The 27,316-nt window shown below is 47.2% G+C and overlaps 1 protein-coding gene across 1 annotated transcript in view; it reads right to left on the reverse strand.

Annotated features, from left to right (window-relative positions):
- MSRA (methionine sulfoxide reductase A) overlaps positions 1-27,316 on the reverse strand; it is a 222,515-nt gene that overhangs the window by 110,121 nt on the left and 85,078 nt on the right. Inside the window, exon 3 of the mRNA XM_044450293.1 lies at positions 24,017-24,136. Within this exon, the coding sequence (XP_044306228.1) occupies positions 24,017-24,136 (120 nt within the window). The remainder of the gene's footprint in view (positions 1-24,016; positions 24,137-27,316) is intronic.

Here is a 27,316-nt window from a genome sequence, read left to right on the forward strand (position 1 = left end):
AACCTGGCTATATCCTTCCTATAATGAGGGGCCCAGAACTGAGCACAATACTCCAGTTGTGGGCGCACCAGAGTCGTATAGAGGGGCAGTAATAACTCTCTCGATCTAGAAGCCACACTTCTGGCTATGCAACCAAGGGTGGCGTTCGCCCTCTTGACCACCGCATCACACTGCTGGCTCATGTTCAGCCTGCAGTCAACCAGCACCCCGAGGTCCCTTCCACAAGTGCTGCTCTCCATAGAAGTTCTGCTCTCCACATGCTTGTGCTGGTGGAAGGGACAGCTCTGCCGATATGTCCGTTTCTTCCCACAAAGCTGTCACGGCAAACCACAGTTGGCCACCATGCAGCTCGCTGGATGCTCTGGCTTGCGGGCCACACTCCCAGGGTTCGGCTGTGAGTTGCTCTCCTGCTCGTTAGAGGCAACAGTGCACCAATGCAGTTGGAAACGGATGAAAATCTACCTGCCACGGATACGCAGCTACCTATGCATCTATTTTAAGGTGCATGAGAGACCTGCTCTCACACAAGGCAGCTCACTTTCATATGCATATGACATGAGTACGTGTCCTTTACCTTATTAACTCCTGAGATGGAAAGCTCATTCCGCAAGGTCTTCTCCTGTTGCTTTGAGAAGGGGGGAAATGGCCAAGCTCTGGCCTGGGACGGCCAGCGTCACGGACGGTTACTCAAGGACCAGCACGGACCAGGACAGCAGCCTCCAACCAAGTCTAGCCCAGTGTGGGGAGGGGCAGCTGTGCAGGATCAGGCCGGGAGTCAAATGTGGCCCACGGGCCAGCAGCTGCCCTCCCCTCTTGTGATCTGCCCACCATGAGGCCTAGCCGCTTGCACCGTTCTGCCCCATCTTGGTTCCAAGAAGCTCCAGACCAGCGAAGGGTTAAGCTTTATTGTGCTCTTGTGGAGGAGGCTGCTTGCCAGCAGCTAATTGCCTGTTTATCCTATATTCATTTCCCACTTAGAAAACAGAGCCACTCAGAGGATTACAGGAAGCAAACTCTTGCAGGGGATACTCTAAAGCGGAAAGAAGAGGAGGGAAAAACCAGTCACACATTCTCTCATGCGCACCTTTTCAAGAAGAATTATTTGCATGCCACCTAACCACTGTTTGTACATTTCCCATCAGATCGTCACTTTAAAATCGCTGAAAATAGCTCTCTGATTTTGCATAACGGAGGGTGCAATCACAACCTGTGGATTGCAAAGGGGGAGAATTTGTCACCTTGCCTCATTTTTCTTCGTTCCTGTCATGCATCCTGGTGAAAGACTTCATATAAAAAGGAAGTCATATTTAAAGAGATCCATCCAGGCCCTTTTCTACTCAAACATTTTCCTTTGCATCGCCAGTGAGTGTCTCTAATGCTCTGCACCTCTTTAAACAACGGGCTAGCCAGACTCTACGCATACACATTGTTAAATTATTCTCCACAGGGTCACAGGCATCCTAACTTCACCTGAGTTTGCATGCAAGACTATTTCCCAAGGCTTCGGCCTGCTGCCTGACCACTTGAGGCCCCTTCTTCGCACGTGAGCTTGCAAGGCACAGCATGGAACTTCGGACAGAGGGACAGATGCAGTCAAGTCAACGCACACCAAGCACTGGCCCATCGGCTGGTCAAAGAAGGAATTCTAGCAGGGAGCTTGCTTCCCCCTCCTTGCCAGAACAGCCAGCTCCAGCTGAGACTGTAGAAGGGTGAAGAAAGGGCACTCTACCCCTTATGGAACAAGTTCTATAGAACAAGAGCGTCATGCAAGCAAGATCAGTCTGGCCCCAATGGCATTAAAATACTTGCTGACAGTTTGCCATCTCATTCTGGTCTTGAAAAACTGGTCTCTCTTCTCTCCAGTTCTGTTCCACTCCTGTTCCTTGTTTGTCTTATCATTTCAATTTGTAAGTCCGAAGGCAGGTGGCCTCTCTCTCAAGTCAAATGAGGGGAGCAACTAAATATTGTCTGGCATTTCCACCATCTGGCTCACAAGCAGCAAGAACCTCCCTGAGGAAGGAGCCAACTTTGTTTGGAGGTGAAGAGGATTAAGTTTGGAATCAACATGTGGTATGAGCAAGAACTAACTCCACAATTAGAGGGATCATTACCTTGATGGATGCTTCTTGTTAACTACTTGTACAGTATCCATTTTGTATTACAAATCCAGCTCCAACAGGCCAGCCTAACTCAACAGGTCCATGAGTCCTTCCCCTTGTTCTGCAGGGAAGGGAAAAGTGGAGAGGCATATTCTTGACGGTGGTTCTGGTCCTTCCTGAAGGAGCATTTTCAGGAGCTGGTGCTAGGTAATTCCTTTCTGATGCCATGGCTGTTGGCCTATGGTGTCCCTCCAAGTTCATCTTGTCTCCCATCTTGTTCCACACATGGAACCACTGAGAGATTTATGGAATTCTGTGCTGCAGTGCCACCAGTGTGCTGATGACACCTCACTCTATCTTTCCCTGTCATCTAAACCCAAGTAAGCTGTTTTCATTCTACACCAGTGTCAGAAGTCAGCAATGGACTGACTGGATGGAGGCAACCTGATCTTGTTCCAGACAAAACAGAGGTGTTCCGAGTTAGCTGACACCGAGAACTAGGAATTCAACCTGTGTTTGATAGGGTTCTACTGCCCCTGAAGATTCAGACTTACAATAAAGCCCAGGTTTTGGTGGTTTCCTGGAGTAGGAATGTCTGGAGAATCGGATAAGGGGATAAAAATGATGGAATTTTAGGATTTAGTCCCCTAAATTAGCCCTGCACTGTCATCAACTCAAGCAAGTCAGGTCAGTTTATGAACTTCCATCTCTAAAAAGGGCTGCAGTTTCCACATTAAAGAAAGTACGCACACACTTTTCACAAATCACACTGTTTGCACAAACAAGAACCCAGAAACTATGCAGTTCTAGTGCAACTTGTATAAATCATGCTAGAACCATATATTCACGCATCTTTAGTTGCATCTGTTTAGACTTCTTTCCCATGCCTTAGAAAACTGTTCAGAAATTTCAGCTGCTCCAGAACGCTGCGGCGAGACTGGGGCTGGAGATGGGTGGCATGTTACCTCCCTTCACTCACTACCAGTCTTGCTTCCAAGTAGAATCCCAAGGACTGGTTCTGGGTTTCACCCAGGCTGTCTGAAAGCCCAGCTTAAAGATCGTTCTTTTAAGACCACCCTCTTCAGAGGGGCACTTGGTGGCAAACTGAGAGAGGGCTTCCTCAGGGGCTGTTCCCGAGCCGTGGAACTCCCTGCCAAGGGAGGCGAGGGTCACTCCCTCTCTATTGCCCTTCCACCACCAGGCAAGGACCTTCGAGTTAAGCAGGCCCGAGGGACTGGAGGCTGTGTTCGTCCTGTCATTGTTCTCTTTTTAATTGTGCTTCAGTGCTTTTAGTTTACGACTGTTCTAAGCAAGGGTGATTTATCGCTGCACCCCACCTTGAGTGCCATATTTTCTGGTTCAAAAGTGGGGTACAAATCTGATAAACAAATAGGAAAAGGTCGATGTTCAGGGACGTTTCCATTTTGCACTTGGCTCAGTGGCATCCCTCATTCCATTTCCCTGCTACTTCAAGAAAGGAGCCTACCTTCAGATGGCAGCAGCCATCACACCGACCAGAAGCTGTTGCCTCTGACCTATTTTGTGACCAAACTCCCTCGCACGAAAGAAATGGCTGGAAACTGCTATGCTTCACAGCTATGGAAGCAAATGGCAATACATGAATTTGGACTGCAGAGACAAGCCACAACCAGCATCACTGTTGCCTAAGAACACAACTTGATAAGATCGGGGCAGGACTAAGAAGAAGCAGAGATGGAGGGAAAGCAAGCAAAAGAGCCTTGAAGTAAAGCTAGGCGAGAAACCATGCTCAGGTGCTAGGCGAAAGACAGGAGGTCCTTCACTGACTCTACAAGCCCTGTTCCGGATTCCAGTAGCCAAATAACGCCATCTAGGGGAGCCGCCCTCTGTGTCCAAGCACTGCTAGGGAAGGAAATCAGGACTAGCCCTTGGCACCTAGTGACTTATTTGGAGGGTAACTTCCTAGTGAAGCACAACATTCTTGATTCATTCTCTCTGGGCTCATCTTTGCCAAGCTGATAAGCCATGCCACATCATCCTGTGACCTGGCCTTCTGCCACCACATTAATGGAAGGTTTTGTTTATCCCCCTGCTCCACATTCAGAACATCACTCCTTTGGAGATAGCATTGATTTCTGCTCTCCTGCTATAAAGGACTAGTTACACTTTCAAATGGATGAAAATGCCTCCTCGTCCGCCCGCAAGAAAATAAGAGGCGTTGCAGCATTTAAGAAATTAAGTTTATTGTGCCACCAGCAGTTGTGTCAAAAATATTCCAAGAGGACCAGAGATGTGCATACGTACGAAGAAAGGAATTTACACAAATGTATAAGGTGAGCCTGAAAAGAACATGAATGTACCAGCCTCATATGTTGCATCATCTCACCATTTTCTGAGCACGAAAGCATGTCTATTAAACAACTGTTGCAGCACCATGTGGGATTCAACTATTGTTGGCAACACTGCCATCTTTCGTAATTCAACCAATGGATATTTGAGGCTCTCCAACTGAAACTAAACTTTACGCAGCATTCTAGCAAGAAAGTTAAAGTACTCATTGGACTGTCTTCGTAATTAACAATTTTATTCCAACATGGCTCCCTGGGAAACGCGCTTAGCAGTGCCAAGGAATGAAGCCTGCAGCTTTGCCATGCACTTTAGAAGCTTTCTTGCATGGCCTCATCTTTCCACCTGGTGCCTCGGCCAAGGTGGTTTTGCCGCGCACCAGCCAAGAAGCCACATGTGCCCCAAAGGCCGGGGGAGCAGATCGGAGCTGCTCGTCCCCTTTCCTCCCATGGACCAAGGGGACTGCGTTGGACTGGCTTCACCTGCCCGATCTCCTTGCCAGCGGGAGATGATGAGGGCAGGAGAAGGCAGAGGGCAAATTCACTCATGCCTTGGTCAAGGCAGGGCCCAGTGCTTCAGCCAGGGACCACGTGAGGGCGAGAGGCACCAGGAGCCAGGGGATGCCGGCAGCATGGCAACCTGGCCCACGGAGGGCAGGGGAGGGGTCCACTGGCTCTCCAGAGAAAAGCGCCCCCAGACCCCCACTGTACATTGATATAGACAGGCGAAGGGGCCTCGGGTGTCAGACATTCTTAAGTGCAATCGGCTATCCAAAGGACGGTCTATGCCCATATATACCTTATTGTTGTTTGGTTGCAAAGTCACATCCAACTCTTCGCAGCCCCACGGACAACATTCCTCCAGGCCCTCCTGTCCTCCACCATCCCCCGGAGTCCACCCAAGCCCACTCCCACCACCCCAGTGACCCCATCCAGCCTCCTCATCCTCTGCCGTCCCCTTCTCCTTTCGCCATCCATTGTTCCCAGCATCAGGGTCTTCTCCAGTGAGTCCTTCCTTCTCTTCAGGTGGCCAAAGGATTTGAGCTTCCGTATATACCCGCCCGCCCCCTAAGTTCAGTACAGAAGAGAGCCACCTTCTGTGAGAGCTGCCCCCCAGGGAGGTGAGGGAGATGGCAATTAGGCAAAGGGTCTTTTCCGCTGCTGCTCCTCATCTTTGGAACTCCCTTCCTAGGGAAATTCGCCTGGCGCCATCTTTATTTTCTTTTCAGTACCAGGCAAAGACATACCTTTTTTTAAAAAAAATAATACTTCGCCCTTAGCTGGTGGCCTTTTGATATTTTTGTTATATTGATGTTTTGATCTTTAATTTTACTAGGCTTTAAATACCCTGTTATTTGTACATATGTATAATATGTTGTTTTAATGTGTTTGATACGTTGTTCTAAGCTGCCCAGGAAGGGCTTTTGGCTACTCGTCTGTTTTGGGGCCCATCAGAGCTTTTCCTAAAGCTTTTTTATATATACTTCCAAAACTATTGGCATTTCCCCCAAGCATATTTATAACTTTCTTTTGTTTGCGGATGGTTCTTTTTTGGCTAGACAAGGACCGGCATATGGAAAACGAGTTTGCTCTAAGTAAATAGGATGGATTCCACTTTAATTGTAAATGAAACTTTATTTCCTTATTAAAGCGTTTATCTTGCTTCTCCTATGTAAAACTGGCTAACAATGCTTTAAACCACACAAAACAAACCGTTATAGAACAATTTCTAAAATATACACTGAAATAAGGCATACACATGATTTGGGTCCATGGTAAGATTTCATTATGGTTTCTCATGTCTTGCCAGCCTGCCCGTGGTCTCTTAAAAATAATTTGGTCCTCAACTGTTGTCATCTTCAGAACTCCTGACCCAATGAGGACTAGTATCTTATCAAGGATGCTAATGAAAAGTAAAACATCATATATTTTTCACTTAAGAGAATGTTAATCACTAGGAATGATCAAACACAAGTCAGTATATTTCTGTTGGGATGTGACCCAGATTTAAGTTCCCAAGTTTAACACAGAAAACATCAGTCATTAACTTTTAAATAAATCTTTTCAGATATTTCACTCTTTTTGGTGGCCAACCTTTTAGATGTTATTAATTCCCATCCCTCTTTTTAATGAATTGCTGTGCCTGTGTTTAACCTCAGGAATCCACATAAAATAAATTATTAGTGATGATTAATTATGTTGTAAGGGACCAATACGACCAACTTATTTTTGAACCATACAGGGAATTAATTAAAACTGGCTTCAGTAAACAGTTTGCTATTTACTGAATAGCAACTGCCACTTCTCCAGAATAAAAATCTCTCTTCTTCCACCCTGCCCCAATCTGCTGCGCTTTTGAATTCTCATCAAAACACGGCTATGGCACAACATCCTGAATTATGATGGTTTGTTGTTGTTGTTAGTCGCGAAGTCGTGTCTGACCCATCGCGAACCCATGGACAACACTCCTCCAGGCCTTCCTGTCCTCCACCATCCCCTGGAGTCCACCCACCACCCCAGTGACCCCATCCAGCCCCCTCATCCTCTGCCATCCCTTTCTTCTTTTGCCTTCCATCGTTCCCAGCATCAGGCTCTTCTCCAGGGAGTCCTTCCTTCTCATTAGGTGGCCAAAGGATTTGAGTTTCATCTTCAGCATCTGGCCTTCTAAAGAGCAGTCAGGGTTGATCTCCTCTAGGACTGACCGGTTTGACCGCCTTGCGGTCCAAGGGACTCACAGAGTCTCCTCCAGCACCACAATCCAAAGGCCCCAATCCTTCGGCGCTCAGCCTTCCTTATGGTCCAGCTCTCACAGCCATGCATTGCAACTGGGAAAACCATGGCCTTGACTATATGCACTTTTGCCGGCAGGGTGATGTCTCTGCTTTTTAGTATGCTGTCTAGTTAACACTTTGCAATTCCTCATTCACTGTATTTCACATTTACATTTTTAATCAAAGGGTCAGCCATTAAAAAAAATCTCTCAGCTTAGCTGATCGCACAGCTAGATGTGAATTTAATTCATGCGAAATCCATTTTCACCCATGGAAAAAAATTTTCAGCCATTCTCAAGGCCCAGAGTGCATGGCAGCGAAAAGAAAACCAGCTGTGCCTGGGAAAAGTCCTGCTCTTATTCCGCTGGTGCAAAGTATCTGTTGGCTCGAGGGGATGCTTCTGCATCTATTCACCAACAGGGCAAATGTGCATGCAATTTGTTTTTAGCAGCAGTAAAAGATGCTCTGTACAGAAGCACAGCCCTCAAGAGCATTTAGACAAGCCCATCTTGCACTCTGAGCACAGTGGGAATCTGGTGGGGGGCTCACCTCCATGCAAGGGGGGGGGGAGCTGTTGAGAGAGCATTTGCTAGGTCTCCTGCCAAAGCCTCCATGCAAGGGGGGGAGGGAGCTGTTGAGAGAGCATTTGCTAGGTCACCTGCCAAAGCCATTTCCTAGGAACAGGTGGGACGCGTGCCTGCCCCCTTTCTGTGGACTTAAGTGCACACCTGGCTCCCAACCTGTGCTGCCCAAATTTGGTAACAGCAACAGAAACGAGCAAACAAACGATAAAACCCAGCAGTTGACTATCATTTACTATCATTTCTATAGGTAATGACCTAAAAGGCCCTAAATGGCTCAGAACCTGGTTACCTGAGGAAGCATCTCCTTCCCTATGTGCCTGCCTGCCCCTTGAGATCTGGGACGGACACCCTTCTCTGGGACCCTTCCTTGAAGGAGAGTAGGAGGGTGACTACCCAGAGAAAGGCCTTCTCTGTGGTGGCACCCCAGTTATGGAATAAGCTGTCCAGAGAGATTCGCCTGGCGCCCACTTTATTCCTTTCGGCACCAGGCTAAAACCTTTTTATTTTCCCATTCTTTTACGGTTTGAGTTTGATTTTAAGGGGGGGTTTTATTGTATATTTGAATGTGTGGTTTTATTGTACGGAAAATCAATACGGATGCTGTGCTCCACTCTGTTTTATTGTAAGACCGTCCCGAGACCTCGGTAGTAGACGGTATATAAAAGTTTTAAATAAATAAATGTCAAAATTCAGAGGCAAACTGCCAGCAAGCTGCTGATTTTTGGACACAAGAACACCAACAGCTGCAGAAAGACCGCCCTGGGGTGGGTCTGGCATGAGGGGAACCGACCTCAGGGCAACCGTGTGGTTTACCAGCCACTGTGGCAAAGGAGAATACGCCTGGACGAAAAGGCCGCTTCTGGTGCCAGGGCCGTGCTTATGAGAAGGGACGCAACTGTCTTGGCAGCAGCCCCCCTTCTCTGCTGCTCACCCCAAAACCTGCAATATGAGGGCAAGACCAGGAAGGACTGAGCCTCACGCACAGGCACAGAGCCCGCCTGCGTGGATGCGCCTCGTGCACTCTCCTGCCGCTCAAGCTTTGCAGGAGGAGCGCCGACCCACAAGCCCCTCTGCAAGAAGAGGCCTCGGAGGGCCCACTAGCGGCTCGGTGGACGGACTGGCAAGGGCACCCCCACCGCCGTCTCCTTTGCAAGGGATCGATCGCATCCCGCTCAGATTCTGTTACCCCACACTTGGCAAGAGCTGGGATTGCAGCGGGGCAGCTGCATGACAAAGAACGGCAGGGGGGACGTGCACCATGTTTATATTTTCAAGAATCATAGAATCATAGAACAGTAGAGCTGGAAGGGGCCATGAAGGCCATCAAGTCCAACCCCCTGGTGGTGCAGGCCACCACGCTACACCATCCCACTCAGAGGGCTGCCCAGTTTCGCCCTGAATGCCTCCAGTGTGGGAGAGCCCACCACCTCTCCAGGCAGCTGGTGCCACTGCCCTATTGCTCTGAGAGCAAGGAAGCTTTTCCTGATGTCCAGCCTGAATCTGGGTTGTTGCAACTTGAATTGATTATTCCATGTCCTGCACTCTGGCATCAGCAAGAAGAGATCTTACCTATATTAAACCCCATCTGCAGTTTGATGCTGTGTCCAGTTCTGGGCACCAACGTTTAAGAATCACAGAAGAGCAGAGTTGGAAGGGGCCATGAAGGCCATCTGGTCCAACCCCCTGCTGCTGCAGGACACCAGTTCACACCGTCCCACTCAGACGGCTGCCCAGTTTCCCCTTGAATGTCTCCAGTGTGGGAGAGCCCCCCCACCTCTCCGGGCAGCTGGTCCCACTGCCGTATTGCTCTGACATGACTGCATGGCTAGGGAAACTAACAGGAAAAAAGAAGCCCCCGTGGTTCCAGGGATGGGTGGGAAGGCTCTGTATTCTGCAGCAGGAAATGTCTGCAATTCAAAGCCGTAGACGATCGTGTGTTTTTTTACTCTCTTCGGTAGCTCTACAACACTGCAAGGCGCTTCTTATCCTTTCTGAACTTATGTGTGTGCATGCACACACCCTGAAGAAAAGCAACAAATTAACACCCCTGTAAAGCTGTGAAAATCAGGGCTTATACTCTTCAGATGCTGGAGCTGAAGTGGCAAAGGGCATTAGAAATGATGGATCATCCCGGGGATGCAACCCCGCCATTATTTTTTTACTGTTCGTCCCGTTTGATGTTATCCATTACTGCATTTTAAACCTTTGCATTGCTGCCAAGTTTTATTTCAGTTTTTCTTCTCAATTTATATGGTATTTTAAAACTTTTAAAATTTTATATTGTATTTTACTGTTGAGTGTTTTATGGTAACAGTGCTTGTAAACTGTCCACAGAGCTTCAGCCATCGAACGGTACAGAAATGCAATGAACAGATAAATGGGGACACACAAGAACACACGTGTGGTAGAATGCCTAATCCGGTCCATTAGCGGCACGACACAAATCATTAGAACAACTGTAGCTGCAACATTAATGTTGGTTCTGCTCATTATCGGCAAAAGAGCAGCCATCTCCAACCTGGCACTCTCCAGAGGTTTGGGACCAGCTCCCATCAGTCCCAGCCACCATGGCTCACGATCAGGAATTCTGGGAGGTGTACCCCAAACATTTGGAGGGCGACGCAATGGGAACGGATGGAATAGTCTGAATGGGAAACCAGAATGGGAAAGGATGGAAAGGATGGAATAAAGTCTTACTATAAAGTAAATAGTCCAAATAAAGTATTTATACTAAATCAATCTAATTTACTATAAATCAATTAGAGTGATAGTAAGCTAAATCAAGTGTATAGCAAAAACAACCCTTATTGAAGGGTGACATAAACATTTTTACTGAAATCCTAACCCTAAACGTGGGTGGGCATGTCGTGAGCGGAGCTGGCTGGAGCCGGGGGTCAGACTAGATGGCCCACGAGACCCCGACTCAATCAGCTTCTATGTTTCTAAACATATTTATTTATTTATTTATTTATTTATTTATTTATTTATTTATTTATTTATTAAAACATTTCTATGCCGCCCCTTGCCGAAGCCTATTAATACATTTCCGTTATAAAGCACACATTATTACTACATTACATTTATATCCTGCCTTTCTTCCTCTTGCAAGGGCAGCTTCTCCGGCCCTCCTCTTCTCCACATCATCATCCTCATCCCATTCTTTTTTCTCCTGGAGCGCCCATAGCTCCATTCATCCTGTGAGGGGGTGTCACACGGAGGTGGGTGGAGACCTGTTCTCCCCTGCAGAGGAAGGCAGGACGCGCTCCAACGGAGCAAAGCTCGGAGGCAAGGTTCAGTTTGGATGCCAGGAAGCACTTCCTGATAGTTAGGACCCCGAGGGTGTGGAATGGGCTTCCGCGGGAGGTGGCTGAGGCCCCATCGGTGCGGGTGTTCAAGGATAGGCTGGACGTGCACATGGTGGGCATGTCGTGAGCGGAGCCGGCTGGTGCCGGAGGTCAGACTAGATGGCTCGGGAGACCCCTTTTGACTCGCTCTGTTTCTATGTTTCTATGAATACTCCACAGCTGCTGCCATGAAATATGTTACCTAACCAGTATTTGAGATTACCTGTTATAGTGGAATTATTTGAGAAAGAAATGGTACACTCATCCTTGCCCCAAAAGTTGGTACTAACTCTTGGCTTTTTCTATAGGAAAAGAGACACCAAGACTCTAAAAGTCCATGTATTCTTATTAGTGGTATTAATGTTTTCCCTCAGACAAGGGAGGGGATTTTATTGTTTGATACTGGGGAGGATGGACAAGAGAGATGGTGGTCATTCAAGATCTCCACAAGTTCCACGTTTCAGACTGAAACCTGACCTTTCAAATAGAGACGCTTAAATCTGCACATTCCAGTACAAATTCACCTGATATGTACTTTCCAGATGAACATGTGAATCGACACTTAGTCATCCAGTCGCTTTTGCATTTCCAGAATGCTCCAGTTCAGTTCAAAAATGTCATCCGTATGCATTGAAGCACTGCATTTCAAGTGATCATAGTTTTAAAAAATACTTTAAACGTCAATTTGTGGAATTTCTTTGTGCCGTTTCTTTCAACATTGCAGATTAACAAAGCGAAGGAAGAGACTAGACACGCAAAAGCAATGCTGAATGAAGACAATCTAGTTTGTCCCTTTTAACTTTCAGAGGTGATGAAAGCTCATCCCGTCTGCTAATTTTAAAATGGGATGCAATTCCATACATGCATAATTCAATGTAGTAGGGTGTTTATCTCTTAGGCAAACATACTGGAGCGCTCACAATTGTTTGAGTGCTTTACAAAGTAATCCAAGGAGGGCCCTTGATATAAAGTGACCTGAGATATTACAGTGATGACATCTCTACTCCGGTCCTATTTACATGCATGACCTGATTTGCATAGTGATCAGTGCAGACATCCGAGAACACTTGGCCTTTGTTTATTTCCCTCCAGCACAAATGGCAGCTTTGGGGGAGATAATATTGATTAGGAAAACGGCATGGATGCGAAGGGTTAAAAAGATGCCCCATAATGCTCTCCCCAAGCCAAAGCAGCTTGCCCCCACCTGCTGCTGCTTTTATTTTAACACATTCCACCACAGATTCCCTGTGTCAGGTCGATTTTGCTCTACATCCGAAGACAGATAATCTGGCTTCCAACATAGGTAATGGATACAAAAACCTGAACACAACTCACCCAAATTCTGCCCCCAGAAAGTATAACTAAAATACAGGGGTAGTCTATTCCCGTCTCAGCAAGTACGCTTGTCAAACTGTCTGCCTGTCTGTCTTTGGCTATTTATTTAAGGATTCTTTAACCCACTCCAAAGCTCAAATGGCTCCTGACGCAGATTATAATGAGTCAGTAAGAGAAGACTTCCCTGCCCAAACCATTATGATCTAAAGAGCGGAAGGGACAGAAAGGGAGCAGTGGCTTGAATTATGCATGTATGGAATTGCACTCCTGTAAAACTCTGCTGCTAACATGGAGCCACTTTCCCGACCTCCTGCTCAGAGGAAGCATTAATGAAATTAAAAATCTCATGCTGCTATAGCTAGCGGTGGGCTTGCTCATTGAAGTACGCTTTCCAACACAAGCAGTAGAGCTATTTTGAATGACTGTTCTCTTTTAGGTGCAGTGTCGTGGTTAAGAGATTCAGGGGATTCAGGCAGCCTGGGTTCTAGTCCCCGCTCAGCCGTGGAGACCCCTGGGTGACTTTGGGCCAGGCATAGACTGTCAAACCAGCCTACCTCACAGGGTTGTTGTTGTGAGGATAAGATGGAGAGCAGAAGGAGGAGAATGACGTGAGCTGCCTTGAATTCGTTAAGAAAGAAAAGGCAGGATATAAATTTAACAAACAGAGAAAGAAAGAAGGCAGAAAATGGACAGCGTCCAAACTCGAGGAAGGGAGGGCAAGAAGGAGGGGAAAAAACCAAGAAGAACAATGACAGACATGCTAAAATCCATGGGGATAAACCAGAAGGTGCCACGTTCTTCGTCTACAGCTCCTGAACTCCATGGCCGCATTCACACAACAGGGGAAGCAACCCTGAGTAGTTACTGTGGTTTGTGGCTTGGTCACCCTCTAATCTCAGAGGCAGGGGAAACCCTGAAGGGGCACCGTTATGTCGGTTTCCTCCAGGATGCCTTGCTGTGCTGAGGGCACTGCCTGAGCCTGCCCTTCTGTGCCATTCAAGAGCTCCAGTGGGGCGCCCAGCACAACAGAAAAGACTCTTCTAGGAACAGCTGCATTCCTGCCCCTGCTGGAACCTTCAGATCAGCACCTGGGGCACTACTCTGGTGCGCCCAACTCTGGTGCGCCCGCAACTGGAGCACTGTGTTCAGTTTTGGGATCCTTGTTACAGGAAGGGTAGAGCCAGGTTGGAGTCAGTGCAGCGTTGGGCCACAAGGATGGTGGCTGGTTTGCAGGGGAAGCCGTATGAGGCGAGACTGAAGGAACTGGGTCTCTTCAGCCTGGAGAAGAGGAGACTCAGGGGGGATCTGTTGGCGACATACAGGTACATGAGGGGGTGTCACACGGAGGTGGGTAGAGACCTGTTCTCCCCTGCAGAGGAAGGCAGGACGCGCTCCGACGGAGCAATGTTCAGGGAACCAAGGTTCAATTTGGATGCCAGGAAGCACTTCCTGACAGGACCCCCAGGGTGTGGAATGGGCTTCCACAGGAGATGCTTAAGGCCCCATCGGTGAGGGTGTTCAAAGACAGGCTGGGCATACACATGGTGGGCGTGTCGTGAGTGGAGCCGGCTGGAGCCAGGGGTCAGACTAGATGGCTGGGGAGACCCCTTCTCACTTGCTCTGTTTCTATGTTTCTATGCTACTCTTTGAACCATAAACAAAGGACAGGGCCTTTTGCGCAGGGGCCCCACGCTCCTCAGGAAAATACACCTGTCCCCCCGGCACCACTTAAATGAGACTTGAAAACCTTTTCATTCCAGTCAAGTTTTGACCCATTGTGATTCTGACTCTCTCTTTCCCTGCGGCTGCTATTCTAATGCTCGCATTTGTTGCTATTACCATCCAGTCGATTTATCTCTGTGCCGCTGTCATTGCTTTCTGTGTGAGCTTATCTTTTAATATTTTAGAGTCGTTTTTAAATTATCTGATTATGTTGTTTAATCGATTTGTGTAAAATGTCTCAGGAGGACAATCTATCCCGAAAGGGCGTTTGATAAACAATAGACCACTCCTTAAGCCTTGTCTTCCCTCCCTGCATTTCTGATCTTGCCCCCCATGCCACAGATGTTGACCCCCGTTAAGCAGTCCAGACCCTCCCCTCCTTTGCCATCCGACTTTTGTAAGCGGCGGCACATATGTGCACCTAGGAAAGCACGAAACCAAAAGTGTCCTCTCAACTTGCCAGTTGTCAATTTACACAGAAATGGGCGATTAGACACACTCGTGTCAGACGAACGCAGCACATTCAGTAGAAAGTTCAGCTGTACACACTTTATGGAAATGTGACATTAGAACAGAATCACTGGAAGGCATTTCAGCCACAATTAACATTTGATACTGTTTGGAAAGAAAACACAATTAATTTCTAATTTTGCCACTTCAGTGAGCAAACACTGTCTTAAGCCAACTGGGAAATCAGAATACAAACAGGCAAAAGTTACAGAAAGTGGTCACTTTGGGAGTCTTCTGTAATGTGGCAGTTTGGCCTACCTCGCCATCTCTCGCAGATGTGGCTTTCAGAGCCGAAGCGTGTGGGATTAATAAAAGCATCCTGGGACCGAGGCAACTCTGCAGGAATGAGATATGCCGGTGCGATGAGCAACGGGCTGAAAAGCATCTTGTCCACTGCAGCCCAGTGCTGCCCAGAAGAAACACCACTGCAGGAGGAGTCGGCTGCACCTACTGCAGTGGACTCCAGTCCACAAAAATCTATGCCGTATTAATCCAGGAGGTAGTCCCACAAGGGCACGGGCCTTGCGACGACAGATGACCAAGGCTAATCCTCTGGAAGGGACTATAAGGAAATGCACAATGCACAAAGAAACCTGAGCTACGATGTACAAGTCGGTCAAACCTAGTAGATCATTTTCGGAAAGCTACAAGGCACCGATTCCTGAAATAGCACGGTGCAAATTCTTAGGTCGTTATTAACTCGTTAGGCTCTGTCCCGCCCCCTCACTTGCAGGGGTCCTGCCCACAGCACTGCATTTGCCGGGAGTGTGGCAAACCAGGGATTTTGCATGGAAACGATGCCCATGGGAAGCAGGTGTATTCTTTGCAAGCACATGTGTGTTCCCGGAAGCTGCCTAGGAGTGGAAGGCTACTTATAAACAAGGCACAGTCTGTTTCCTTCCAAAATCGGTGTGCTTTTGCAGTTGCCACACAGAACATCAGCGGTGGCGACTTCGACAGGTGAGGAGCACGGCCATCTGGTGCAGGGGGGGGGGGGGCAAGGCAGTCTCCTGACCCCTGATCATTGCCCAGCCCAGTCTCAGCTGATCTAAATTCAGTCTGAGAAAAAGATGCTGGCCTTGAAATAAAGGAGAAACAGCACCGGCATATGCAGAAGAGCAAACCCCTGGAGTCTATCAGCGAAATCTCCGTCCTGGGATGGCATACAACCCCAGATACGTCCACTGGCACACATTTCTGGTCCGTGTTCACCCAGGCAGTGGAAAGGTGGCAAGCGATGAAGCTCACATCTGTAACTAGTGGCAGGGCTGCTCGGGGTGCCAACATTTAGAGCAAGATGTTTGAAGAGACGAGTACGTTTGTAAGACGAGTGCGAGACAACTGCAGGGACCAAGACTTGCACTTCTGCAAGAAGCAAGAGGAAAGGGTGGTCGCTAAGAAGCTGGCCAAATGCATGGCAGAAGCTGCAGGACCAGCAATGGCGAAGACCTGGACAGGTGGGAATCCCTAAGCCAAAAAATGGTATTGCCAACTGTACGTCGCCTTAGACATGCCATGCCGGATACAGGGCAACTGACACCCTTTTCCCAGCAAGAGACAATTTTATTTTTCACACAGAGAAAATGTAGGGAGGTCTCCCACCATCTTATGTATGCTGTGGAAAGGGACGGGCATTGTGTGTGCTTAGGCAGAAAGAAGTCCTGAAACTCCACGGGCTTCTTGTCCAAACATGAGCAGAACCATGCCCCAACTCACTGTCTCTGTCTCACATTTCCCCACAAACTACTTTCAATCACCAAACTGTAAAATGTCAATCGTGGCATATCTTGGCCAATCGAAATTACACCGTGCATAAATTCTGTAATCAATGAAAGCACAATGGCAAGTTGAATGTTGTTGTGGTTATTATCAAATGAAATAATGAAAAGTTTGCTGGAGGCAGTCTAGCAGAACCACACTTGGGACCAAACGTGCTCCTCGAGAGACAAGCAGAGAAAGTTCTTCAAAGAGCAGAGATTCCATGGCTGGAATTTATCCTCCTCATTTAGTTTGGTGCATGAAACTAATGCCGCTTTATTAACCATGTTTTGATGAAGACAGAGCATTAAACTTTTCTCATTTAAATACAAAATGGGCTATGAAGGCCCCTCCATTTTAAAATTACGCAGAATCATTACCCTAATGTGAAGGAGACTACCCACAACATATGGAGTCTTTGCTCCTTGGGAATGGCAGCCTATAAATGGTGGAGAGAATATTACACCCAGTAATTACTGAAATATCACAACAGCAAGGAAATGCGATGTGTCCTGTACACATCGTCATTATTATCACTGCAGCTCCTTCGTGTTGGGTCATTAAGGGAACTTGAGCTTTGACTGGCGATGGAAATAAGAATATTACTTCTTTAAAAAATAACAACACTGCAGCGAGCAAAACGGGTATCACCAGACCGCCCGCACCATCTGCTGCCTTGCAACAAGTGTACTCACAGCAGCTGTAGCCCGTTTCCAAGGTACACAGTTGTGCCAGGCCAGCCTTCCGTCTTAGTACCGGGGGGAAACCGCTGCCTCCGGCCAACCCGCCACTTCTTTGCTCATCACCCCCGGAGCAAAGGTGCCTGTTTCTCAACAGCTCCGTCCACGATGGGCAACAGGCCCTCTCCACTTCATATGCCAGGTGGACAGCAAGGCATTGCTCCGCAAGAGAGCAACATGCTCACAGCTGTGGCCATCCAAAGCCAGATGAAGACACCTGGCCACCTCAGCTTGCTTCAGGGTGAGGCACTGGCTTGGGGGTGGCTGGCTGATCCTGTATTCCAGCCCTGTTCTGATGCATCTACGATCTTGTTTGACTATCGGCCCTTTTTCACAAGCAAGTGGAGTCACCTACCCAAATGAACCATCTGAGTGGGGCTCTTAATGAGGCCACAGAGTATTAGGACGGGGGAGGCCAGGATACCGATGGCTGCTCCTCTGAACATCCTGCAAGTCTGCACCCAAGTTTGCTGAGCGTGAGGCTCAGTGTCAGCCTTCCTTCAGCCCCAGATGGAGCCTACTCCTCTCTCTCTCTAGTTCTTTTCAACCAAGATGACACATGAAGGGAAAATCCAAAGCTGCAGGGAGAGAGCCATTCTCAGGAGAAGGTGGAGCTTCTGGCCCATGTGGCTGAAGAGCAAATACTTAGGAAAAGGCTGGCCATGGGCGATGGAAATCTAAAATAAATCCGATGCAGCGGAGTTGTTGGCTGGGCAGGGGCCCCAGTCACACAACTCTCTGTTGTCTCCTGTCGGCACAGCCAATTCTTATTTTTTTCTGAAATGTCAGGTTTATCAAAGCAAAGTACAGATCGTAAGCGAACTTAATGTAGAACATGTACTCCAGTGCAACTCCAGAGATGATTTTTCAGGCTAATCTGACTATCAAAGAGAAGTCATGTTCCCAGGCAAGTGTCTGCAGTAGGTTGGCACGTGTCTCTGATTCCCAATTATCTTACAATAGCAACACGAACAATTGTCTAAAAAGCTTCCACTGCACTCTGCCCCTTAGGTCAGACAGTTGGAAAAATATATACTTGGAGAAGCCAGGAGTGTATGCAATGAGGCTGTGGGCTTGGTTCCAGGCCAAACTTCTACTCAGATGCATAACTGCGTAATGTCTGCTTGCTGGAACCTGCGTGTTGCGCCTGGTATGAGATGATGGGCCTCAGGGTTCCAGGAAACATGAAGTCGATCTAGTGAGCTGCAGTTTTCTTGCCCCTGTTCCAGGGGGCACAGTTAGTGACCCAAAGCTAGCTGGCTGGAATGGGCGGCTGCACTCACCGTTACCCGCTTGGAATCTTCTCCCTAGAAAACATTGCCAGGGAAATATTGGGCGGGCAAGCTCTCTTCCAAAGAAGCGCACGTCTAATTTTGCAGATCTCCTCACTGAGCGAGCCCTAATGAGCTTCCGAGGAACCCTGGAGTCCCCCGGAGCATGGTTGGAAGGCACCAGTAATGAACGCGTCTCTTTGTAACAGAAGACGATGTCCTTATTTGCTATGCTAAAGTAATGGGGAGATGTAAGGGGGAACGTGCAGCTCTATGTAATGCCAATTCCTAGCATTCTCTCTAATCACACAAGGTACTTTGAACGGTTGACCTGTCCACCCTTCAGCCCAGGTGAGCTAGGCTAACCAAGGAAAGTGACAGAATGGTACAGCCAAACAAGCCGAAGAAATTCTGAATGATCAAGGCGGCGAAACGTAGTAACAGCTGCCACAGAATCCGTGAATCAGTCATTTAAATCCGTACCCTCTATTCTTATGACTGAGCCTGTAAAGAGTACAGACAAAAGCCCAACAGGAATCTATTCTCTTGACAATGGCTTGAACAATAAAAGGAAATGTTCTGAACCATTCTCATTACTGTCTGAAGACTTTAATCTTGTGATCTCCTTCAGAGTCTGTTCTCAAAACCCTTCAGGTATCCTAAGAAGTTACCGAAAGGGAGGATAATGTTTGTAGTTTAATTATGCAACTAAAGCATCGTGGAAAGCTAGACACATCTGGCAAGGTGTAATAGCATCTCAGTTATATTAACGGGATAGTTATGTTTGGGGGTTTTACTCCAAGTTATATCTCTGCATGATAGTGAATGTCCCTAAAAGTGGGGGGTGGGGGGGGTGTTGTGTAGATGATGGGTGAAACTAAGAGGGTGAGAAAAGTCCTCGCAGGACTGATTTGCTTCTTTCTACCTTGAAAGAGGTAATTAACATGGGAAATGCAATGCACCTCCATTAAGATAAAAGGGTGTCATGATACTCAGTATTGTGCCACCCATGTGGGGACGAATGAGGAAGTAATTTCAGTTCATGCAGGAGCTGAATTTATCCATCTGCACCTTCCAGACTAGAATGATGGCACAATCTGTGGCACAATCAACGATCACACATTTCCAAGCCTACAACGGGCGGTAGGTATTCAAAAATGCATGCATTAGCAAATAACCTTACATAAAAAGTGCATGCAAACACAGTTTAATTAATGGGAAGAGGCTGTAAGCTTTTGGATCTACACCCAGCTACCTTTGCATCAAAACAAACAAACAAACAAACAAACAAACAGAGCACTCAGGAAGCACTCAGAATACCCCCAGCAGCTTCTGCTTTGCTGATCTCCCCATCCCCGCACTCACATCTGTGGCCATAAAAAAGTGCTCAGGTCGCACAAAACTCGCTTTCTACATACTCCAAGGACTTGAAGCCCATTGTATATCTTCAGCTGCAATGTCAGTTACGTCCATAAGGCAGGGGAGCAATTCTCTCCCTCGACTTCCACCTACACGAGGCAGGAGTCGTGGGCCAGCAGGAACCAAGCTCTGCGGATCCTGCCTGACTGCGAAGCAACCCCTGGTCACATGAAACCCACTCTGCATTTCAACCACGGACTGGATGACTGGATGGCGGCAACCAGACTGAAATCTGCAAGACAAGGCAGAGGTGCTGCTGCCCATAAGAAAGGGGGTTCGAGGAACTGGGTGCAGCTTGTTCTGGATGGGGTTGCGCTCTCCGTGGACCAACAGGCATGTTGTTTCCCCTGGTCGACACCCCAGCTGCGGAAATCACCCCGAGCACTTTCGCTCGGCCAAGGCTGCTGGGCTCAGCATACTTCCTCTCACCGCAACACCAAGGAGCAGTGCAAGAGCGTTAGATGAAGGCAAAACATCCGTGCCGTTGATGAACATCACTCTCTTGGCAGAGGACCCTGCGAAATTTGGTGAGGAATAGTGCTTGCCATAAATGAATGCCCTTGACCGCACTAACTCCGTTATTGCCAGCCGCCGTTGCTTCCCACTAAATGCACACATTCAGACAAAAGGAAGCTGGAGGCCGTGTGTTTCCGCTATCAGAGCAGCACACTGGCTTCCTCTATCAGCTCCACTGGCTTCCAGTTGAAGTCCAGGCCCAATTCAAGGTGCTGGTCTTGATCTATACAGCCCTAAACGGCTTGGGACCTCCTTCCTTATACGCCCTCGCGCCTCTAAAGATCTGCGAGAGAAGCCTGCTCTGGGAACCCTCTCTAAGAGAGGTAAAAAGGTCATCAACTCGGAGCAGGGCCTTCTCTGTGGTGGCGCCCAGACTCTGGAATGCGCTTCCCAGAGAGGCACGCCTGGCGCCGAGCTTATACTCTTTTCGGCGCCAGGTCAAAACCTTTTTATTTAAACGGCATTTTAAAGTGAATAGTTTAAATGATTCCAATCACTTTTGCTTTGTCTATTTGATTTAATTTGATGTTTATTTATTGTTTCATACAGTATCACTATTTTAATCTATTGTTAAAACAGTTAATGTTTAATGATAATGTTACTAGATGTTTTAAATTGTTTTACATTGCTATAAGCCATCCTGAGATATTTATATAAAGGACGGCATACAAAAGCTTGTAATAAATAAATAAAATTATAAATAAATAAATAAAAGGGGCAGGAATGATTTTCTACCACCTTTTAGACAATTATGTGAAATATTCTCATCAAGGCAAGCATAGGAGGGTTTCTGGGTTTAGTAGCTTTGCAGGCTACCAGAATGACTTGTGCAAAGGTCTTAAAGCTGATCAATGCTTATTTTTACTGTATTTACTCAATGTTTGTTTTTATTTTATTTTCCCCAGCCTTCCTGCTTTTGTTTCTGATTGTTACAAGCTTCAATTTAAACAAAAAGGGGGAGGTAGGATACAAATGTTCTTAATAAATGGACAAAACATTTTTTAAATGCCACATAATCAATGGGACAGGAATCATTGCCATTCGCCACAAAATTCTAGAATTGGGGTCATCCCACAAAAAAGGCAATTGTGGGCAGCAGCATTTCTCAAATAGCCCTGTAGGTATCACAGCAACAAAGCTAAATTCAGGCTGCGTACATTTAAATTGCTATTAATTTTCAAAGATCACTCACGCATATTAAAAGATAAACTGACAGCTGTTGAGGAAAAGCATCAGAGGGTGACTCGATTAAACAAAGACCAACCAAATAACTTTTGGGGTAACATAACCGGGTGAAAAATAATGTTTCAAGTGGATGTTGCCCCGTGTAATTACTTTTTAAAAGCTGCTCTACAGACTCAAGTCTGAATTATAAATATAATGTAAGAAACCTGATTTCAGGAGAACTCGGTGTGGTGTGGTGTGGTGTGTATGAATGTGAGAAGGGAAACAGTGAAGGAACTGCCTAGCAGATTTTCCCCCTGCCAGATTTCAGTTCCCCTTGAGATGCACAAATTTTAAATCGCTTATGAATACATTGATAAACAAAGAATTGTTCTGAACATCTGTAAGCAAACTATGAAGAGTTATTTCATAGTGAATGAACATCATGAGTGGCGCATAATGCCTGCCAAAAAATTTATATTTGTGCATTGAGTCAAATGCACTGGAAATAGCCCCACACACTTATCAATTGCAAATGTCTTTTCACATTTGCATCTGTACAACAATTTACTCTGATGTAAAAATAATTCCCTATCAGGGTATTTATCGGCTTCAGAAATCGGAGCGGTCCGTTTAGTCTTTCAGTTCATAAAAGACAGTATGAATCTTGACAACAGAAACAGTGATGTGAGCGGGCATTTTTAAGACTGGAATATATACTAAAATATCTCGGTTTGCTCCTAGCTTCTGTTAGTAACCAAGCACAATCAAAATGAGGTCAGCTAACCTGCAGAATGGTTTGAGTGCACCGACAACATGATTGAATGCATGAAGGATCCTATTTTCGGGCGGCGTCTGCACTAGCTGAGGTGCTTTTCCTGCATCTGATAACAAAAGATGCTGGAAAGCCGTCCCGAGGCTTATGCGAATGGGACGGCATACAAACATTCCAAATAAATATATAAATAAACAAAACACCCTGATCTTCAGCAAGGGCCATCTCGGCCCTCTGTTGCGCCAAATGGCTGCCGCGTTGCACATTCCGAGAGAGGACGCAATGGGCCGGATCCTGCAGTGCACCAGCGTTGATGCGCACCATGCGATGCTGGCGTAAGGACCTCTCGTTCCTAGAGCCTAGTACATCCTTCCCCAACCCGTCGTCCTTCAGAGGTCCCGGACTACAATGCCCGGCATTTCTGATCCCTGGCCACGATGCTGCGGACTGAAGGCCAATTCGTAAGAAGGGTACCAGGCCGGAGAAACGGTGCTCTCAGACTGCCGGTGGCATTCGCTGGAACAGCAAGATTTCCCATTGTGCCGGCGAGTGCTACTGGCATCACGCCAGAGGTCCCTCCTGCTGTTGTGAAGTCACATACAGCGGCGCTGGTGTCTGAGTGGATGTTGCCACACGTGGATCCAGTGAGGCGCCCAGCCTGCTCCGCAAAGCTTTCAAGGCTCCTAAGAGGGCATCCTGCTTCACGGACAGCCCTACAACATTGCCGTCCAGCACAGTGGCCTGGGCTTCAAAGGGGCAGACGGGCAAGTTCAGGGGACACTCTGGCATCACCAAGAATCAGTGGTTGGGGTAAACTTACAACACTGGTGTTCTTCTAGCAGGTCCTACTAATACAGGAGGATAATATAGGAGAACTTCAGATGCTAATACTTCAGAGTCTTGAGTATTGGACAGCACAGAAAAATGATTGATAGATAGATAGACAGACAGACAGACAGATGATGGATGGATGAATGGACGTTAGACAGACAGACAGACAGACAGACAGAGAGATGATGGATGGATGGATGCTAGACAGACAGACAGACAGACAGACAGAGATGCTTTGAAGAAATGGCACCACTATCTTTTCCCACGGTTTGGTTTTGGTTTAGCTGGTAGCCATTTCTTGCAAAATAAGCCTTAAAAGACCACCTTGGTGGGTGGGTGCTAAGCAGATCTTCAGTGGCCTGGTGACACAAGTTCAACACCATGTTTGATTCCTCACACAAACCTTTATCCTTGCAGAAGCAATAATAATAATAATAATAATAATAATAATAATAATAATAATAATAATAATGGACAAAATGAGGAAATCATTGCCAATTTGCTTCACTGTCAAAATGAATACAAGTTGTGGGATGCCAAGAGGCTTGGCACAGAATTTGGGTTATCCTTGATGGAGCTTTTCGATCTTTTGTTTTGCTTCAGGCAGAGCTTCACGCGCTCCAAGCAGAAGACACAAATCACATCACAACCTCCAGGCTGCAGCTAAATGACTTTCTGGTAACAGGCTGCCAAGAGCCTTGGAGTGCCTGAGCAGACAGTTCAATGCCCAGGTTCACTATAAGGTCACTCCGAAATCTCACCTGTGCAGATTATCCATCACCTCTTCTGTGTGCTTGATTATATCACAGTGCTTCAGTAAGAGGCTTACAGTCCATGAAAAGATCAGCCCTACCTGAGCAAACCTCTTCGTAAATGGGATTCGGGGTCTGTCCTCCGGCATAACCCACGTGAGTTGAGTAGACTCCTTTCTGCCTCCAGAATTTCCTCTCAGCTCCCCAAAAGCAGCCCATCCCTGCATGAGACAAGACACAATGCATAATGAAGACATTTATTTATTTTATTTATTTATTTAAAACATTTCTATGCCGCCCCCATCGCAACAAAGCCTCGAGGCGGCTCACAAAGGATACATAAATACATAAATAATAACAATATAACAATTTAAAAAAGTGTTTAAAAACCCCTGGTGCATTCTCAGCTAAAAATTTAAAATCCTATTAATTCAAATAATTTAACAATTAAAATGAGTTTTAAATAAAAAGGTCTTAGCCTGGCGCCGAAAAACAAATGACGACAGTGCCAGGCAGACCCCTCTGGGGAGCACATTCCATAGTTGGGGTGCCACCGCAGAGAAGGCCCTCCTCCGAGTACCCACCCTCCTAATTTCTTTCACGGAGGGTTACCGGAGAAGGGCATCTGTTGCTGATCTCAAGGGGCGGGAGGGCATATATACAAGTCAGCTTCCCATCCAAGCCATGGAGTGTTCAAGGCCAGATTCTACACCGAGGTCAACATAAATGCATAAACCGTCTTTTAAAAAAATACAGCGACAAAGGAAGACAACCTGGTGTGGCAGCAGCCAACACCACAATGGTAGCCCGGGGATCGTTAGACTACACTTGCAAATGTTTTGGGAAAGAAAAGTGGTTTCCCGTGGTTGGCAGTCCCATCACAGGCTTCTGGGCTGGGCAAGACTGCAAGGATCCATTACCACCAAATTCTCTCTGATGCGGAATGAGTGTTCCCAGCCAGACCTGCCCTGCAGATAGAGAGGGTACAATGTGGATGCACGCAAGAGCTCTTCAGCCATACCAAGAGAGGATCTGCATTTCAAATCACGGACTTTAGCAAAGCTTTTGACATAGTGCCCCATGACTTTGTGATAAGAAAATTAGCAAAACCTGGGCTAAATAGAAAAACTATTAGATGGGTCCAAATTTGGCTGCTAAATCGGACACAAAGAGTGCTCATCAATGGCACCTTCTCAAACTGGAGGAAGGTAACTAGCAGGTGCTGCAGAGTTCAGTCCTGGGCCCAGTGCTCTTCAATATCTTTCTTAATGATTTAGATGAGGACGTACAAGGAAAGATAATCAGATCTGCAGATGATACAAAACTGGGTGGAGTAGCAAACACCCTAGAAGACAAAATGGAGATCCAGGGCGATCTTGATAAACTTGGACACTGCACTAAAAGCAACAGAATGAGATTCAGTAAAGACAAGTGCCAAGTCCTCCACCTAGGAAAGAGAAACCAAAGGCATCAATACAAGATGGGGAATACGTGGCTCAACAGCAATGAAAAAGAAAGAGCTCAGAGCAAATGTGGAGAACACGCTAAACATGAGCCAACAATGCAATGCAGCCGCCACAAGGGCAAATGCTGTTTTGGGATGCATTCACAGAAGTATTACTTCCAAATCAAGAGAAGTAGTAGCTCCTCTATACTCGACGCTAGTCAGGCCTCACCTGGAATACTGTGTCCAGTTCTGGGCACCAAGATTTAAGAAAGATGCAGGTAAATTAGAGAGGGCCCAGAGGAGGGTGACAAAAGTGATCCAGGGGTTGGAAACTCTGCCCTATGAGGAGAAACTGGGCTTGTTCAGCCTTGGGAAGAGGAGGCCGAGGGGGGACATGGTATCCCTCTATAAGGACCTCAAAGGCTGCCACAAAGAGGAAGGCCAATATCTCTTCTTGCTGATGCCGGAATGCAGGACACGGAAGAATCAAGTCAAGCTGCGACAACCCAGATTCAGGCTGGACATCAGGAAAAGCTTCCTCACAGTCAGAGCAATATGACAGTGGAACCAGCTGCCTGGAGAGAGGTGGGCTCTCCCACACTAGAGGCATTCATAGAAACATAGAAACAAAATGAGTCAGAAGGGGTCTCCCGGGCCATCTAGTCTGACCCCCAGCTCTAGCCAGCTCCGCTCATAACAGTCAAGGTGAAACTGGGGAGCCACCTGAGTGGTATGCTGTGACTTGGTGTCCTGCAGCATCAGGGGGCTGGACCCAATGGCCTTTGTGGCCCCTTCCAACTCTTCTATGATTCTATGATACCAAAAAAAAATGGACTTTAGACTCTACCCACTACTTACTACAGCGGAAGATCAACCCTGTAGGAAGCCCTTGCTCCGAAGGCAATAGTGTCTCCAAGCATGCACCAACCTGATGCACTAGGATTTCCAGCTGGGACCAAGCCAGCCCCGTTTGATACTGATTCGTTCACCGCCCCTGTATTAACCCGCTCAGGTTTAAACGCTCACCCCCAAACCCGTCATTGGCCGATGGTGTGGTCATCCCGGGCGGGCTGCCCAAAGCCTGCGTGTTCTTCCACAGGATGCCACCACTGCTGTTTCAAGCTGCTGCCACACATGACGCAGCAACTGCTGGCATGACTGTTGCTGACTTCAGGCTGGAAACACCTCTTCCAGCCATTTACTGAAGGGCACGATTTCCAAGACTTGCCATATTCCACCACTCACAGTCTGGATAGAACCCACTATGGGAACCCATTCGTTAAAAATCTAATATTTACTATGCTATGCTATGCTATGCTAGTCACGAAGTCGTGTCCGACCCATTGTGACCCCACGGACAACACTCCTCCAGGCCTTCCTGTCCTCCACCATTCCCCAGAGTCCACCTAAGCTCACACCGACTGCTTCCGTGACTCCATCCAGCCACCTCATCCTCTGCCGTCCCCTCCTTCTTTTGCCATCTATTGTTCCCAGCATCAGGCTCTTCTCCAGGGAGTCCTTCCTTCTCACTGGTAGCACTTAAAACTAAACGAGCATACAGAGACTGCAGCCAAGAAATCTGAAGAAGACAGAGATTTGGAAAGGCCATGACGAAGGAACTAGAAAGGATGGTCACGAATAAGGATATTTCACTGAAGGCCAAGACCAAGATCATCCACGTTCTTGCATTCCAGTCACTAATATGGGTGAGAAAGCTGAAGAGTAAATACAGCTGATAGGAAGAATACTGAGGTGTTCAGAACATGGTGCTGGAGGAAAGCTTGACGAATACTTTGGACTGACAGAACGGCAGTCAGCATGAGAAGGCAATGATGCTACAGAGAGTGAAGGCAGATGCAGCGCAAGACCGAATGTGAGATGGATCGACTCCATGAAGGAAGCTGCGGCCTTGGCTGACGACTGCGGAGCATGGCTGAGAAGCGCAGGACATTGC

This window comes from Varanus komodoensis, unplaced genomic scaffold (assembly GCF_004798865.1).
Source record: "Varanus komodoensis strain SLA01 unplaced genomic scaffold, ASM479886v1 scaffold64, whole genome shotgun sequence".
NCBI classification, from domain to species: Eukaryota; Metazoa; Chordata; class Lepidosauria; order Squamata; family Varanidae; genus Varanus; species Varanus komodoensis.